The following is an 18382-nucleotide window of genomic DNA, read 5'->3' as shown; positions in this document are numbered from 1 at the left end:
TATTTTGTATTTGAATTTTTTTATGCAATTATATCAGGCCATCTATTTTAATCTTACTAAACTACAATCAAATTTTTATATTGTAACTACTAGATGGCGCTAGGTTAGTCATTGTAATACCAAGGGCTGTGAATAATGGTAATTTTTAATCTGATTATTTACCGTTACTTACAAAAACAATTTACTTTAATGTTTGTTTAATGTCGAGAAATCTCAAAGTAATATTATTCCGCACAATTGTCAAGTATATTCTGCATCAGTGAAGTATGTAGGTAGGTATACCTACCTACATTTAACTATTTTGTATATTTTTATCAGTAGGCAACGTGCTCAGGGTAGGTATATATTGCGGTACCATAGACTTATATTATAATATTACTGCTAGGTTTACCAACCACGACTACTTACGAGACAGTTAAACGAACAATCTGCTTTGTCGGGATAACCATCCTTTGACATTCGAGGTGTATCAATAGTAACTAGCAAGCTAGGTGTAGCGGTTGCCCGCGATTTCGTTGGGTTTGTTTCGGTTTTAAAAACCATGCTGAAACAGTGTTTATTGGGTTACCTATGTATTAGAATTCGAGGGTGTTGCTCAGTGTTACTTTCTAAAGTACCGTAGGTACTATTTTCATATACATTTTATAGATGGCAAAAATTATAATTAATAACGTGCGTACTGGAAAAGGTTACAATAATTATTGTCACCTATTTTATTAAAATAAAGTACCTATATGAATACGTTGATAGGATTTTTTTTTTAAATAAATAAATAAACTACGACAATTCACACATCGCCATCTAGCCCCAAAGTAAGCGTAGCTAGTGTTATGGGTACTAAGATAGCTGTTGAATATTTTTATGAATATAATACATAAATACTTATAATATACATATAAACACCCAGACACTGAAAAACATTCATGTTCATCACACAAACATTTTCCAGTTGTGGGAATCGAACCCACGGCCTTGGACTTCAAAATTTCAAAATTATTAGCCTCTTTGAAAATGTGAGGATTAGAAAAGTATTAAATAAATTTTTTAAATAACTTTTTTACCTTGAGAATATATGTAGCGTTTACAGCCCGCTTACAGATAGAAAAAAATATTTGGTGGTTAGATCAATAATAGTCTCAATTTCGATATTAAACGTTTACTTTATATTTATAACATTATATTATCTGTAAATATAGTTCTTACTATTGTATTTAGATACGAGATAAACAAAACTCGATTTAGTTATACTAGGTACTATAGATACATAAATAGCCAACTACAGAAAATAATAATTATTACAAATTATCGTATTCACAACATATGACGGTCAGAGAGAATCGGCGTACCTAGAACATACATTACGCAAAGGGGAGGTTCGGGCAATTCGGACCATTTAACTAGCCCTTATTATTACATGTAATAATTTTCCTTTTTATATTTTTTGCTTAATTCTATATTCCAACCATGTTCCAATATTTACCAAAGTAAATTATATATTTTATTTATATCTAGCTACGCCAATAATATCTAACTTTGATCTCAATACACGGTGCATAACATTATTCATAATTTTATTTATAGGCACAAATTAGGTATTTATGATATAATCACATAACATCTTGACTAACTAAACAAATCGTGAGGTATTTCTTAAGGCTTATCGACTAATAATTCTTATTTATCAATTGTGTTCCCGACACAAACAAATCTGTTTTAAAAACCACACAATAATATCTTGGTTACATCGTAATAAAACTATGTGTAGTGCTCATAAATATTATTAAAGAACATAAAGTGTAACTACTGGAATGTCCGCAAAAACTCTCGATTTCAACAAACAAGGCACACCGTGACACTTCAGTAGTGTAGTTTCTACACAAACTTGCGATCAACTTAATTAAAAACATACCTATGCAAATACTAAAAAGTATGTATCTATGGCATTTCAAAACTAGACTAAAGTAACAAATCAGTCTTCAAAAAATTACAAAATAATAAGTTTTATTAATATTATTAACTTAAACAATGTTATAAATTTACTATAAAATAATTAGGTATTTGTATTGTAATAGTTTTATATTTCTTAGAAGTTAACATATTTGAAAAAAGTTCAACAGATTTAATTGGTACAGACCTAAAATCGTCAGGAATTTTTATTCTTACTCGTAACACGAAGTTGATTATAATTTTTTGTTTAAGGATTTTAATTTTGTACAATTAAATTTTAATTTGATTTTTTAAATAAACTTAACATAATTACGTATTACAAATCAGAAAAAAAATGTTTTACCATAATATATACGTAATATGGTCGTATTTTTTATGATTGAGCATCCATACTTACTAGTTACTACGTGTTTGAATCCTTAATACTAATAAAAACGACAGTGCTTGTGCAAATCAATCAATGTTTGGGAGAAAATGTGAATAAAACTAGTTATCAACAATGAACAAGTATGGCAAATCGCAAACAATGACAAATAACTACTTCGTTAAATAGTAAGGTAGATTAAAAATACGTCGCTATACATAGTGATATGAGCGTAATGCTACGCACGATCTCTTCAAATTCAATCTCAGTATCGTCGACAAATTATTGAACAAAAATGACATCGTGCGTTGCTGCAGACTAGAGTTAAACTGTAGCGAGCGTGAGGTAATGGCGGCATTTCAGTCTATAAACATCACAGTCGCGGACAACAAATTGCACAATAACTCGTCCAGGCGGACCTACCTGAGGTCACGTTTTTAGGCTTAATAGCCTTCCTGATCATCGACTCTACACAAATACAACTTATACAATGATACATGCTAGTTAAAGCTAACTTAAACACTAAGTATTTCATTAACAGAGACGTAAAAGTTATAAAACATAAAGAAACTATAGAAGAAAATAAACAAACATAAATCACAAAAGACACCGCCATACCCTTAAACGGAAATTTTATTTCGTTATTGGGTACTAATAGCGTTAAGAAATAAATAGAGAAGAAGAGAGGTAGAAGATTTTATAATGTGGCCGCGGGGCCCATTGCAATCGCCCGGCCGGAGCGCCCGGTCAGCAAGGCATACGCGCGCGGCGCGTCCTACCCGTAGCCTACCATTAAGTGCCTTATTTCTAACTTTGTACGCCTAAATCAGTCTTTACGAATGTTCTCATTATTTTCACTTTAATTATGTTATTGTTACACTGTTCAATCTCTTTCGGTTTTGCAGTCAAGAGCAAAGTTACGGGGTGGCACAATAACACCAGAAGGTGGGTCTGGATCACGTCGCCGGGCTATTGAAAGATCTTCGACGTGGTCATCATCTGGAGGTGGTGATCGAGGTGAATGAGGTGTTGATCGTGGCGGACTTCGTGGAGTTAGTGCAGCATGCGCTGCTGCAGCTAATGCCATAGCATGTAAAGCCTCCCGGCCACCATCCCTCGTTGCTCCTTCTAGAGCTTGTTGTAAAAAAGATGGGTCAATAAGTGGAGTTGAAGGTGTTACATCGTCATTACCACCGGTTCCACTTAAACCATAAGGAAATGCGGCACCGTTCGATTCGCGTTTCACTCCGCGACTCATCGGACGACTCGTCGTAATGCCAAGTTTTTTCACCTTATCGTACAACGTACGTGATGGAACGCCATATTTACGCGAGGCTTGTAAAGCGCTCATTCCATTTCGCACGCATTCAATAGCTGACATAATATCAGACCTCGTGTACTGTTTATATCTTTTCCATTCAGGTTTCTGTTGCGGTGGAACATAAGGAGCTAGGCCAGCTCTAACATCTTGCTGAAAATTGGTCGGAGGGGGAGAAGGATGAAAAGTGCGTTGATTATCCTCTTCAAAAGATCTTTCCGTGTAAGGGGAATGTGCATCCTCTGAACGATCAGATCGATTATAATGCGGGGAAGAAGCTCTCGATGACAACCGACGGGGTCGGTAATCGAAAGGACGCTGCGGACTCATTGGTCGTTCAGACTCATGTGCTGACCCGTTGGAATGTAACCGAGTCGACTCATGTTGACTAAGGGGATGGCATACGAGAGACATGGGCTGAGATGAATCTACAGGAGTTGCTTGAGCGAGAACGTTTCTTAAAATAGGAGTGTCACGTGTCGCTAACATACTTGATAATTTTTTACGTTTTAAAGGGTTCATGTCGGCAGAGTCGTATGCGGCGGAAAGAACGGGTGCCGTTGGCGGGGGTGGCCAACGATTAATTGGTACGGGTGGTGACACACTCGATGGTGCAGCAGGTACAACCCGTGGTGGAGATACGGCGGGAGTCCGCTCACTACTTCCTGGACGTCGTCTTAACTCAGTCATGTCGAACAAACCTTTAACTTCAAGTTGTTCTGCAACTTTCATGATGCGAGGAATATGAGCTTGTGTGACATTTACTTCGCCTGTATACATGTACTCAAGCAAAGCGCGCATTTCAAAATCTTTGACGCCTGGAAAAAGAATGCTGCAATGGTCCATAGGCACGTCGGCTAGTATAGATTGAAAGTACGGAGAGTTGGCTGCTAGTACTACTCTATGTGCTTTGAATGTAACCTGGTCGTCAACCACTAGAGTGCAGTCGACGTATGTTTCAACTTTGATCAAAGCCTCCAATATTTCTACCAAATTGGTTTTATGGTGATTCCATTTCAAACAAAAAGTTTGTTGACCTTCGCTGCTCCCCATTTTTCTCAGTTGGGATTCTGTAATAAAAAAGAACCTGTTAAGAACTACATTTTCTTATTGAAATCTTATTGGACCTCTATGGGATTTAGATCCTAAATTAAGATAATGAAATCAATGATGTTATAGTTTATATGGTATATATTAACGTACTGATAATACAAAATTGTATTTGACATATTTCCAGCTCATTAATATTAGGAGTTAATTTTAAATGTGATTCCGAAGCGGTGGCAGAGTTTATAGTAATACAAACAGACAGACGATACGTAGTTCTTTATAACAGTCCTACTTGAAAAAAATTTTTGAACTATGATCATTCTGTTTAAGTTCATCACTATCCATTATATTATAAGTATGTAAGTAAAGATATGTTGCTCAAAATATTTAAACTTTACTCAATAAGGACCATTATTATTGCATCGAAAACTACCGTTACATATGAAGTCTACCATTAAATGTATAATAAAATTCCACTATTATTAAAAAAAAATTAACGCACGAATAAATAAATAATATAAGTCCACTATTAAATTAAAAATAATTAATTTTAAACTTGTAACCTTTGTAATACCACGTTCGTTTGTGCAAATATTTTGCTAATTTACTCAAAAAGTCGGTCACGTGTATTATATGGTCACGTATTACTGTACGTTGCGTTTACATTGAAATTAAATATTATTACACCAGAGTTTTACTATAAACTACTAAAGAAATGCTTTTATTTGCACTAAATTAACACGTACCTGGCAAAACGCCTTCATATGTTGAACCGGGATACATAGTAAACAAAACTCGAAGAAACACAGATCACTAAAATAAACTATTCGCACCGCACAGTTGCGTGCACGTCACGAGCAAAACGCACTGTGATGGATCCTCTAGTGCGAACTGCCGACGTATGGCACGGAGCAGCGCGATTGCTCGACTGCACCGCCCTTCCCCATTTACATATATCGCGTTATAGCCCTTCTTTACTAATAAATTGACTTTTACCTTTTATTCGGCAGGTAAATCGAAGTTGGGGGACCGGCGGAACCGGCTACGTTCTTCCCTCGTGACATGTCAAAAAAATTACAATCCAGTCCGAGATTCAGACGGCTAGCGATCTTGTTGACTGCATAATAAAGTGCAAAATGTAAAAAAAGAACTTTACAAACCCTGTACGTAAATATCGAAGACTTCGTAGCACCTCTACGTAAGATGTACATTATTTGTTTTGATTTAGTATACCTAGATTATAAAAATAACAGTTTACGTAAATTAAAACACTGACCTGCAATTGTTCAGTTAAAGATCCAGTTTCGGCGAACCCGATGTTTATTATCATAAATCGTCAAAAACGTTAACAAAAGTTCGCATTAGCACTGAACGTAGTTCGTAGCACGATTGGGGGTTGTTCGCGATAGCTGCGGTGCGCCCTGTGGGGGCGGTATGCTCTAACGAGCGGCTGGCGGTGACTGTTCACTGTTGGTTGCAGGCTAGCAGTCGCGGTCCTCTCCGCCGTACCCCGCACCTCCTGCGTGCGCTTTTTACGCACGCACCGCGGTACCGCGTCGCGCGTCGGAGTGCAATGCAATTGCGTGCGGGCGGGAGTGCGGGGCGCAGGGCGACGACGAATTGCAGCCTAGTGAGGAGGGCAAGTAGCCGTGTGTGCGTGAGTGCGCATGAGCATCTAACGCCGCGTCGCGCTGGTGTGCGCTCGCCACTATAGATTAAAGCCGAATTCGGCTCATAAAAAGCTAAAGCCTCGCCCCGGCCCTTTGTATGCTAACGTTGAACTTCGCGTCGTGCCATCGAAACCGATTATATTTTAGTTCGCCTTGCTAATTAACATAAAATTCCAATTAATATGCTCTCTTCAATTTACATTAGATAAACGCTTTCCTAAATATTGTAATAAAATTTCCACACTCGAGAATTTTTGTCAAATAGTTTGTTAGCTGCCTGAGTGATCAGTTAATTTACTTATTAAAACTGTAACATAATTTCTAGATAAGTACCTAATTATTTGTTTAGAAAATAGATATATAGGCTTGTCAGTAGGTTAGGTACATATATTTCATAGAAACTGTTTCAGGAAGAATGAGTATTTAAACTGAATAGTACCGCGTGCGAATTAAGTTTTACTACTACTTAAAATCGACCTACATACATTTTTACAGAAAAAATGTTACCCGTATGTTACAAAATACCTAAAACAATTTTAGTAAAAATATTACTTACCCTTTGTACAATTCTATAAACATCCCATCGAATTATTCTACTGTGACAATGATTGAATGATTCTACTCCTTACTATTTATCTAAAACAAATCATCACACTACAGTACGTAATACAATTGTCTTTAAAACATTAAATTACATAAGGAAAGTAGGTGGGTACCTACGTTAATTTTAGATAACCTTAGTACTAACATGTATATATATCTATTTAATATAGGTATAATAAGATTAGTAATAAGGTATAATAAGATTAGCTAATAAGCAGAAATTCAAAAACAACAGCAAAAACTAATGACTAACATCTGCATAGACGTTCGAAATACCGAACGACGTTGTCTACGTAAATCGCCCCAAAACTTCCCAAAAGTACGTGAACAAACGCCGCGAAACGGGGTCATTGACACATTGCTTGCGTAGGGAACGCCAAAATAGCGCGAAATGCACTCAAAAATAGACCAAGCTGTGTGCAATATTTTTTGTTAAACTCAACCAACATCCGCCAGAAGGAGACATTCCTAACGAATTAAAGACGTAAGTTTATCTATAAAATTGTTGAACAAAACTCAACTGATAAATATAAATTTGTATCCGTTATAACTCAATCGAGGTTCTATTTTTACGTAAATTGAATCGTCCATTTTACTATATGTTTACTTTAATTACGAATTATAGAATGACTCTATTTATTTAGATACATAATGCACCCTATTTTCTTACCAACTTACTGACATGTCTTATATTATGAACGAGACTTGACGTTTCAAAAGTTTTATAAAGTGAGTCATATTTTAAATAAATTAATATTTAATATGTAGGTACCTACTTATTTGTAGTACATTAATTTGTTAAATATTTACACGATTTCCCGTGATTCAGGGATAAAAGTTATGAATCCTTAATCACTTAGTAAAATGCTCGCCTTTAACACGCCATTGTAGATTGCAAGTGCTGCTGGAAAATCGTAATACAATATCTTATCAACCTCCTAGTCAATCCTTAAATAATTGTTAATGTGGATCGGAGTATATTATAAAATAACTATCAACCTACCTAATTGACTTACGAGAACGATAAAATACTTATTTTTGAAATGAATCAGAAGGGTTGCATCAATTAAACTGATGACGGAAAGGACATCAAAGTGTCTCCAATACAATACACTAATAGTATGCCGCGTCAATCTTAATCTATCAATAATTATACGGGACACGCGGATTGTCAATGTATCGAATATCAATAATTACAATGGGGAAATGGCGATAAAACCAAATGCTCAACTTTACATGCTGTTTTTGAATTAAGTGTATCCATCCAATAAAATATAACTTGACTGAATTTTAGTTTTTTCACGGCTATTCTAAATTGGGTATTTCGTACTATGTTATTCTTGTACCATGCTCTCCTAAATAAATATTTTTGCTTTATAAAACGCTTGTTTTAAAACAAACTTTTAATGCAGACCATGATAACGATCTCTCAACCAATATAACGAGCCCATAACTCGGTGGGTTACCTAAATTACGGCGGAGACAATAAGGCCAGTTACCACAAGACTCAAACATAAGGTGCAAACCTGATATGGAAGGCAGTAGCTATTGTAAGTAATCTTACCACTATTATAATAATAAGTTTAAATGGGCGGTTCAAACAATCGCGACAGAACGGATGGATACAACTTGGCACAGATATAGATTATAGTCTGAAATATCACCTATGGTACTTTATATCCCACGAAAATGTCAGGTTCTCGGGCGATAGATTTCTTTTGATTTTTTGCATAATGGTAGCTTATGACACATTTTACCCCAGTAATATGTACGCTTCTTAGAGATTACGGTATTAATATTATTATATTACACCGGCAAACACTTCCTTCAGACCGGGAAACAGCAATGCTGCTAGGCGGAAAAAATAAGCACGGCGTTAGTACTTTTTTTTTTTTTCACTTAAATAATTATTTTACTACAAGATTCTGAAGCTAAACTTATAAACCTTGTATTTCAGCTTCAGTGCCTTCACCCTCTTGGGTTTTTGATTATTTTTAGCTTAAATATTAAACATGCAGTTAAAATTACTAAATAATAATAGGAAGATACTAACGGGCGGAACTTTCCGAACGAGCTGTATCACAAAAAGCTCTATTATACTAGTTTGTCTGTTTGTTTGTTTTTTTTATTTGTTACCTATGTTTAAGTCCACTTCTAAACCGATCTTGAACATTTACATAGAGAACCTGGAGACGGGCGTGGTGTACTCTTCAATCCAGGAAATAACGGTTCCCGCTGGATTTCAAGAAACCGAAATTATTAAGCTTGTATTATTTTCCCATGAAATGATCCATTCCTAAGCATAAACAATGGCAGCAAATGTCAGCCATTCTCTCAAGAGCGATTTGTCAAGTGCACTCAAAGCAATCGTTTGCATATCGATGACGTTTTCATTGAATACAATTCACCAGCCAAAAATGATGGAATTTTTGAGTCGCGGCCTTGTGGGAAATTTCTTAATGTATTGTTTAAAAACATTTTGTATTTTAAACGTGCAAATTACAATGGAATTATTATTAATTGCACTGTTTACTCGGTAAAACGTGATGAGTTTTTTTAATTCGTAATACATGTTTTTATCAATATTATCACTTACGAGATTCATCCGCATGTACTAATCGTGTAATACGTGTAGTATTCCTGTATGTTTGTTACATACTGTTGTATATGTACCTAAGTACCTCCATACGAATAACATAAATGCGAAATTTAAAGCGTGATAGCATATGCATAAACGTACAAACTAGTTTGTTTGTACGTTTATGCATATGCTATCACGCTTTAACTTTCGCATTTATGTTATTTCGCATTTATAATTTATTATATTTGCAATCATTTAAAAATTTCGGTATTAAAAGGGTCCCGTGTTAAAGATACCAAATATCAACAAAATAATTTTTAATTTCAGGGCTAAAGTGTTAAGGATTCAAAACTTTAGCCCTTTACTGCACTTGACTCACTTGGTGGCAAGTTATGATGAAGTTTAAGATGGTAGCAACCTACGATGGCTAACCTGTTAGGAGGCTTGACAATAATAATGCAAATAGATCTACAAGAGGAAATACAGATGCTATTTATCTAGATCACTATACCTATGTAAATGAAAAAACATTTTAACGCTGCGTGAAAGAAGGACAAACACTTTCGCATTTATATTAGTAGGCATTTTTAGTAACAACAGCGAACAACCGTTCTAGCACGAGGCGCCCGTTGAAATTTGATGATAATTTGGTTATTGCCCCGGAAATACAAATGCAGAAATGCAAATGTCCCTTTGTTAATACTCCTAACAGTTTGACCTTTGATATCTACTATAGAAGGTAATTGGTTAGCATTTCGCAGAAACCAGAGCCCAAATTACAGTAGTAGGTCGTAGGTAAGTAGGACAGTAAACTGAGATTGGTGTCTAATACTAGGCTATACGGACACACATACCTACTCGACTAGACGACAGTCTACTGCTACAGAGCAATTTCTACAAAGTGGCATAACACCTACAGTCTACTTTCAAAGCTTTTTTTCAAATTGTTAAGAAAATAATTAAAACACACGTACATAAAGAAATTTTCATTTTATTGCATTTGTTTGAATTTAATAATTCGCACTAATTTTTTATATTTAAAAACATGCTTTACGCTAAAAATTCATGAAACGATTGTTTACATTTTAAGACAAGGTAAAAAAACAGGCTTTAACACGTATGCAAAAGTCAACGAAACACACAGTGATTTAATCTTTTTTACTTGGTGATGCGGAGCAGAATAGTGGTGGATTGTTCTTTGAGTAGGTCTAGATAGATTTTTTTATCAAAATGCTAAACATCGATTCAACTGAGTTCACGCATGTATGTATCTTACAAATGCCCAATACAAAAACAATCGCGATCAGCTAGTAAAGCATGCTAAGTAGTTTTAACCTTTTTATGGGCATGTGTGTCAAGTAACTTAAATTAGTTGGCAATACCCGCTGTTTTTCGGCGACAATTGGTAAACAAAGCGAAGCACAAAAAATATGCTAATACCAGCATAAAATACTGATGCGTCCGCGACCTATCCCACGGCGTCGCACGCGCAGCAAAAACGTATGCGAAGCGGGGGTTAAAGAAAAAAGTAATAAAAAAGCAATAATGCGATCCCGCATGGTGGCTTGTTGAGGCCCGAAATTGACGCGGCTGATGAACCGAAAATAAGGGATCAAGTGATCGCGACAATACGCGTTATTACAAACAACGTTCCGGTGGAGAGTGAAGATAATTATGTTGGAATCGGCATTTGAAATAAAAAACATAAAATAGATTTTACGAAATATAGTTAACTGCAGTTATATTTGCTTTTTATTTTGCTCGTGTATTCGTCATAAGTCCTATGTAAAGATTGCCAAGTTCCATGGTATTGGGTCTAGTGGGGGTGTTTTTGGGTGGTTTTCGGGGCGGTCTTGGGTTGGGGACGCAATTGCAGCACCTCGGAACTAAGGAGGACTTTACCAGCCCACAAGTCCTCTCAGATTTAGACGAGTTAAGGTCGTAGTTTTATCACGTTGATCAAATGCGGATTGGTAGACTTCATACCGAGCTGAACAAAAGATGTATTCTATTTTCGTCAAGCTGTGATTTTCTATCTGTTGATTTTATGATGGTAATAATGTAATTTAGTCTGTCTTGTATTGTTGTAAAAAAAAAATGTAGGTGCCCATTTGTTTTTATAATATGATAAGTATGTATTCAATTTGACAACAACTAAATAATTTAGCATAAATAATCCGTTATTCATTAACGGTAATTAATGTATTAACTTTGCATAATTATTATCAAAGGGGTTGGTGTCCATGAAGAGATAATTGTAATTTCACGCGCTCCGTCATTTGTCACCAGCATCCCGCCACGCGCCCTGCACATTTATTATTTTATAGTATCTGGGCCCGGGGGTAATTCACCCTCTCATCTCGAGTATTAACTAAAAGACAATTAAATAATAGGCCTGTATTAAATATTCCTTCTTATATATATTATTCCTTGTTTTATTCCTTATATATATTATTCCTTCTTTTGTGATACGTCTCTAGTGCTCGTAGGTACAACTAAAACTGTACCTACTAGTAGGTACAAACACGAAAGTCTACATGACTTTTTTTTTCAAAATCTGACTTCAAATATATTCCAAAATAAAAAAAATGTACAACAACGGACGGGTTTTTTTAATGCTACATTTGTCGATTATATTTATTTCAAGGAATTATGAAAATACAATTTCATATTTCCTATACTTATATGTCAAATGCGAAAGTGTATCTGTTTATTTGTTTATTTATATACTTGTAGGTTCGTCTAAATCCATACAGCATCAATAAACCGGAATAAGGATATTTTATACAGGAAAACACATTACGAGTAACGTTCTCGCGGGTTTTATGAAAATAGTCTTTGCTACTTATACCTACACAAAAAACAAACAAAGGTTTTATGAATTAATGTTTGATTTTTAAAATTAGAATTCCGTAAGTTATTCGACCAAGTTAGTTATACTTAACTCGTCTTTATCTATGTCGAGTTGACAAAACGTAAATAATTTGGGCGATTCGTAATCAACATCTATGGTGTATACCGCGGGCGAGTCCGGATGCGGCTCATTGTAGCGAAACACCCCGAGACCGAGGTGAAACAATATACGTACTCTTTCCTGCCATTGTCTACAGCTAACCCCAAATGCGCTTTTACATTATATTATTAGATAATTAAAAACATAAAATGATATGATAATCGCAGAATATACGCACAAAAAACGTTCCTACTAAAAATAAAAACAATTTTATGTGTACTGAGGTATATCTTCATTTCGAAGCCCTAGATTTCGACTTAGTTTTTTTTTGGTTTAAAAATTTTGCAGGATCAAGTTTGTTCTCAAGTTATATTTCGGATTAGCTTTAGTAGTTTTTGTTTAAACCTGCACTAATCATCATCTTCATTATAATCAACCAAATATTAGCCCACGGATATCAGAGGCAGGCCGATATCCTAACAACTAGGCATGTTGTTCGAATTTGTATCAAATGAATACTATTTTAAAATCCTGATTTCCTTCTTTTCTTTTCCTACTTGAGTTGCTTTTAAATGGCTACTGCTTCTGCCCACGGGCTTTACTCTCTCATTGTAGAGTAGGATATAGAGTTTAGAATCACAATAATGCCTTGGGCGGTCTTAAATAATTGTAAACCTCAAATATTAGTACAAATTTTATTATTAGGACTTAGGCTTATTATTAACTTCTTGCTTCGGAGAATATGGGTTGCCATGTTCTCCGAGGCTACAAGGTAAGTTAATTCGGAGCCATCAGTAACGTACACCCTTCCTCTTGCAGACTAGAATAAACGTTACTTAGCCAAAGCTATCGATATATTAATGCTTTTCTAGTTGCCACACCGACCAAATGTAACCTAATTAAACAAGAGTAGGATAAAATAAAATAATTAAAATATAATTATAGTACCTCTAAACTCTACGATTAAGTTTAACGGTATTCTTTTGCACCAAACGGTGTTTTTTTACATTGTTTATCGATATCCGTATAACAAATTTAGTAAAGATAATATCAGCCGTTGGAAATGGGTCAAGTTTGTATAGAAAAAAGTTCCTATGAAATTAGAATTGGGCGGTTCTGCTAACTATTATTGTCAAAATATCGGCAAGCACCTGCCTTGCAGACAGAGAGGCGCGTAACGACTTTTTTTCCCCATTTCTACCCCAGAAGTCAAGAGCATTTATTTCTTTCAAGTTCCATTAGATTTAAAGTAGTCTTTGAGCTTCAAAATATATAGGTACGTAGGTTAAATATTTCATAACCTATATGCCAAGAATTCAGTTTTTAAGATACTAAATAATTATTAAATACTAGCTGTCCCGGCGAACTTCGTACCGCGGATAATTTTTTATTTTTTAATGAATGTTGTATTTTAATACTTATTATACTATTCCGGTCTAAGAGGAATCCAAAAAATCAAATATCATAAAAATTGGTCCAGCCGTTCTTGAGTTATAAACTAACACAACTTTATTTTATATATATAGAGATTTCATGGGTAAACATAAAAAAAACCTTATCTAACTTTTACAATATCTTACTGATTGCCATTTTATCACTGATATTTTATAGTTAAAACTTTCGTTACTTAATCTAAGCGCTCCTACCTAACCCTAGGTAATTCAGTAACGGGTACCTATATAGACAAAGTATGTCTTACCTTCTTACCGTTTTTGTAAAATCATCATCACATCAACCCATTACCGGCCCACTACAGGGCATTGGTCTCCTCCCAACTGAGAAGGGGTTAAGGCCGTAGTCCACCACGCTGACCCAGTGCGGATTGGTGGACTCCACACACCTTCGAGAACATTATGTAGAACTCCCAGGTATGCAGGTTTTTTCCTTTACCGTTGAAGCAAGTGATATTTTAATACTTTTATATTTTAATTACTTAAATTTTATTCTGTAAAATAAGTGTATAAAAATACAAAAACTGGATGAAAATCATCAAAGTATATATTTAAACAATTCGCCGCCTCAGTTGCGGCCATGTTGGTTTCAAGCTCAACAAAATAAAACAACCGCGAGCTGTCGACTTTTTTACTTTTTTTATACAGGATCATTTTTCTTACTGGCTGGTTCGGCGGATTAAAACCACATGTTAAGTGAAAATAGATCTTAGCACATGTGTGATAAGGTTGTAATAATGTTTGTGGGTGACACCGAAGTGGACGTCCTTGGACGGACTCGATCTGCTAGCCTCGAGATCGTCCCATCGCTGCACGCTGGTCGTTGCACTGATACGATGCGTTTAAAATGCATTGGAAAGTAGAAAATGTAACTACCTATCGAATATTTTATGTCTGCCAGACCTTTTATACTTTGAAAATGTAAAGAATGTTCAAAAATGTTGGGTCTGTAATGAGAGAAAGAAGTAGCTATTACCTATCCTGGTGAGAAACGTTTAACGTAAAAGAGACAAAAATATCTAGAGTAAGTCTAGATATTTTTGTCTCTTTACCTTAACTAAACGATACGAAGTGTACATTTATATGTACTCTGAGTACTTTAATATGAATCCCACTCAACTCGGTACGAGTATAAGATTTATGTATTTTACGCAAGTGACATTGGCAGTCAGTATATTCTGACCATTTCAGAGTTATGTTAAGCAGTTTCTAGTTATTTGTATACGCACCCATCACTAATGAGACGTAAAACAGTTAATTGATATACGACTTGATGTCGCTAAATGTTTCTTTAAAAACCACTTTCGTAATACTGATGAAAATTCCATACAAACTCCGCTCCACTTTACAATCGCTAAAAACTTTCCAAACCTTCAAAAGACTTGTCTTAAGAAACGACTCGAAATACGATACTTTAAATAGTTTTTTTTTGTTTTCTTAACATGTTGTAAAGTATAAATAATAGTCTTCCAATATGTTATTTAGAAGTAATTAGATGTGATATTACTATATAAACTATAGAGCAAATTTTGGCAGATCTTAAAAATCTTAGTTATTTAGTCTAATACCTTCTAGGTATTATATAACTGCTACACCTGAAAAAATTTTGGCGGGAATATTGTTTTTAACAACTATTAAAGGCTCTACCTAATGTAATCCACTTAGACATTCACCGCCTCAAACATACCAATTAGTGCCAATGTGAGTAGCGTCGATGCGGTGCACAGGTTTGAAATTTCCCTAAATATTTCGATTTTCATTATAATCATAATCTATTATAAAATTAGTATATATATATATTAAAGAATATTCTTTTTAATTAATATCTGTATTAAATGATATTAACCTTGTGAATAAACTCTAGATTAATGTTGGATTTGAATTGACAAGAAAAATATAAAAACTGTGCCTGAAGGATGTCAACTTTGAAAACAATATATTGCAATAGCTTTCCAGAAAGGCTGTGTGAGGATATATTACGACGAGGATATACCTATTACGAGAATATTTTTCAAATAGAACTTTAATGGTTTACCTGAGCTTAGTTCCAGTGGACAGGTATTAAATTAAGCTACGTTTCATATATACTCGCTACGTTAAAGTTTAAGCTCTAGTGCTTACTAAAAGTTGTACAAGAGCAATGCAGCTCTAATAGCGTTTTAACTCTTATGTATGTGGATATGTCTTCATCTTCTACCTTCTACCTTCTAAAAGTTAAAACTACCTATTCGTTTTCCTATGAAAGTTTTCGCCTCTATCAGAGAACGAAACTATTATAATAATTTTTGCTTAAATATGTAAATAAAATCAGTTGAAAATTAAACAGAATATCCATATTCACCTCGGTAATTTTTATACCAATGCTTAAACTCGTGAAACAACTATAACAATTTATTAAAATAGTCACAATAATCCTGTTATTAAAAGTTAGAGAACTGGTCGACCAAACGTTAACGAAATTTTAATTTTACCCGCACGAGAGCATCTTACTGAATACCTGTGTAATAAAAAAAATCACCGAATAAGGGATTTGGCTCTGCCTTTTTTGTAAGTTGATTAAACTATAAAGCAGTTATGACTAAGTAACATGATGTCACAATTTCGACCGTCATTAGTTTTAGGGTTGTCTGCAGACCCCTGTATAGTGGATTTATGTCCGAACAAAATAACCAAACATGCAAACATGAAGCAAGGCCAGTGCGCTTTTTATACAAAATCAATAACGTTGTCATATGTTATTTCCGTCGTGCGAATAGATGACACCGCGATAGCCGGATAGTGCACGTAATTACAGGTATCATTCGCAATAACTTGGTCGTGGTCGGGCAATAGGTGGTTTGAAATAATAGTCATAACGGCAAACGAGTATCATACTTTACTTTGTATTGGTGAACCTGTAATTAAAATAAGGACTGGTTATTTATAAAAGGGTATTTTGTTTCTTCGATTACAAGTTAGTCTACTGTACCTTTGATCTATCGGTTAGTATGCCACTGATCATGATTTCTGGGTTCAAATCTAAAAAGGATCGTTGCTATAGGTATATGTATGTTAGGTATTATATTTTTAGGTCATGGTATTGAAAGTGGCAGTTGATTATAAAAACATTAAAACTAACTCTCATTAGAACTGCGTGGAGGTTCTTAGCTCCTTTTACTTTATGAGATGACATTTCTTATTCCTTTAAGAGCTCCAGCTGTTCCACTCTTAAGGTTGATGGTGATGATGATTATGACAAGCTAGATTTCATTGAGATCTAACATGTTGTTAAAACATCGACATCACTACATCATATCTCGAAAAGTCTTAATCGACAATCAATAAATACATTCGAATCATAAAATGATCGATATTCTAAAGATAGCACGACTATACAAGGGATAAAGTTAATAATACATTAAATCTAATAGAAATTAAGTGCTTTCAAACATATGCCATATCAAAAGGCTTACAACTTTACGAGCGCTTTATTCGCAAACACCCCGTACTAATGTTGGCATGGGGTTGTGGCCAAAATTGTATTTTTATTGTAATCACCCTATTTTATTGAGACCATGTCCGCTAGGGTAAATATTGTAGGGTTGTGTTTTACTACAAATAGACAGCTTATGATTGTATCGTGTAATTACTCATGAATAATAATATAAGTGTAGATTTCACTAAACTGCCCGAATGTTTTAAAAAAATTAAGAAAATAGTAATTTGTTATTATCGAAATTGGTTTTAAAGTTCTTTAGGTTCCACCTAACTATAAGTCCTGCTTTATGACTTATAAACTTTTACGTTATCACTAGTTTCCGTCCGCGATTTGGTTTTGTAAAATGAAAGTATCCACGCAGGGTTATCTGTGTGCCAAAGTTCATTGAAATCCGTTCAGCTACTTTTGCGTCATTCACAAATCGAAACAATGAGAAATTATCCATTAAGTTTGTATATGCATTTTCATCTTCATCTTGCTTCTTGAAAAAATGGACACTTAGATTTAAATTGTCTTTGGAGCAGACGGTGATTAGCCGTATAAGTCGGAAAATGAAGAGAAAAGTGACTGTGATTGTAATGTGTGCCAATTTGAACGCAACTGCAAAATTTCTTGTCGGCTATGTCTCACTGAGATTTCGGAGTAGAGCCAGACACACTATCAACAAACAGACTTTACTTTTAAAAGAACATGTAGCTATCTAAACATATTTGATTTCAAGTTAAACCTACTAGATGTCACTGTGAAGTTAACTTTGAGTTTTAGAGCAATACAGCTAAGATTTTGGTACTTGAGTCATCAAAACTCAAACTCTCTGAGAATAAAGCTGCCAGTTTGTCATACTTTAATTTGCGTTGCTATTCAGAGAACAAGGGTCTACACTAAATATCACTTAAGCATGAAATATGCTGACAGTTTTATTATACAAATAATAGCAAAAAGCAGGCGAATGTGTCTTCCTGTCCAT

General features: G+C 34.8%; 1 protein-coding gene across 1 annotated transcript; it reads right to left on the bottom strand.

The window, feature by feature from the left end:
• Positions 1-2237: 2237 nt before the first annotated feature.
• LOC120624093 lies at positions 2238-6173 on the bottom strand. Its single transcript, XM_039890437.1, has 2 exons — positions 5956-6173; positions 2238-4699 (listed from the first exon to the last, which is right to left on the bottom strand). The coding sequence occupies exon 2, from the start codon at positions 4680-4682 to the stop codon at positions 3195-3197; it is 1488 nt and encodes a 495-aa protein (XP_039746371.1). The 5' UTR covers positions 4683-4699; positions 5956-6173; the 3' UTR covers positions 2238-3194.
• Between the last annotated feature and the right edge of the window lie 12209 nt (positions 6174-18382).

Source organism: Pararge aegeria, chromosome 5, assembly GCF_905163445.1.
Source record: "Pararge aegeria chromosome 5, ilParAegt1.1, whole genome shotgun sequence".
Taxonomy (NCBI): Eukaryota; Metazoa; Arthropoda; class Insecta; order Lepidoptera; family Nymphalidae; genus Pararge; species Pararge aegeria.
Note: the sequence above shows the minus strand (reverse complement) of the source record. Positions and strands in the feature narration are given on the sequence as shown.

Coding starts and splice junctions, on each gene's coding strand:
- LOC120624093 (XM_039890437.1), bottom strand. CDS start 4,682: ATGGGGAGCAGCGAAGGTCAACAAACTTTTTGTTTGAAATGGAATCAC.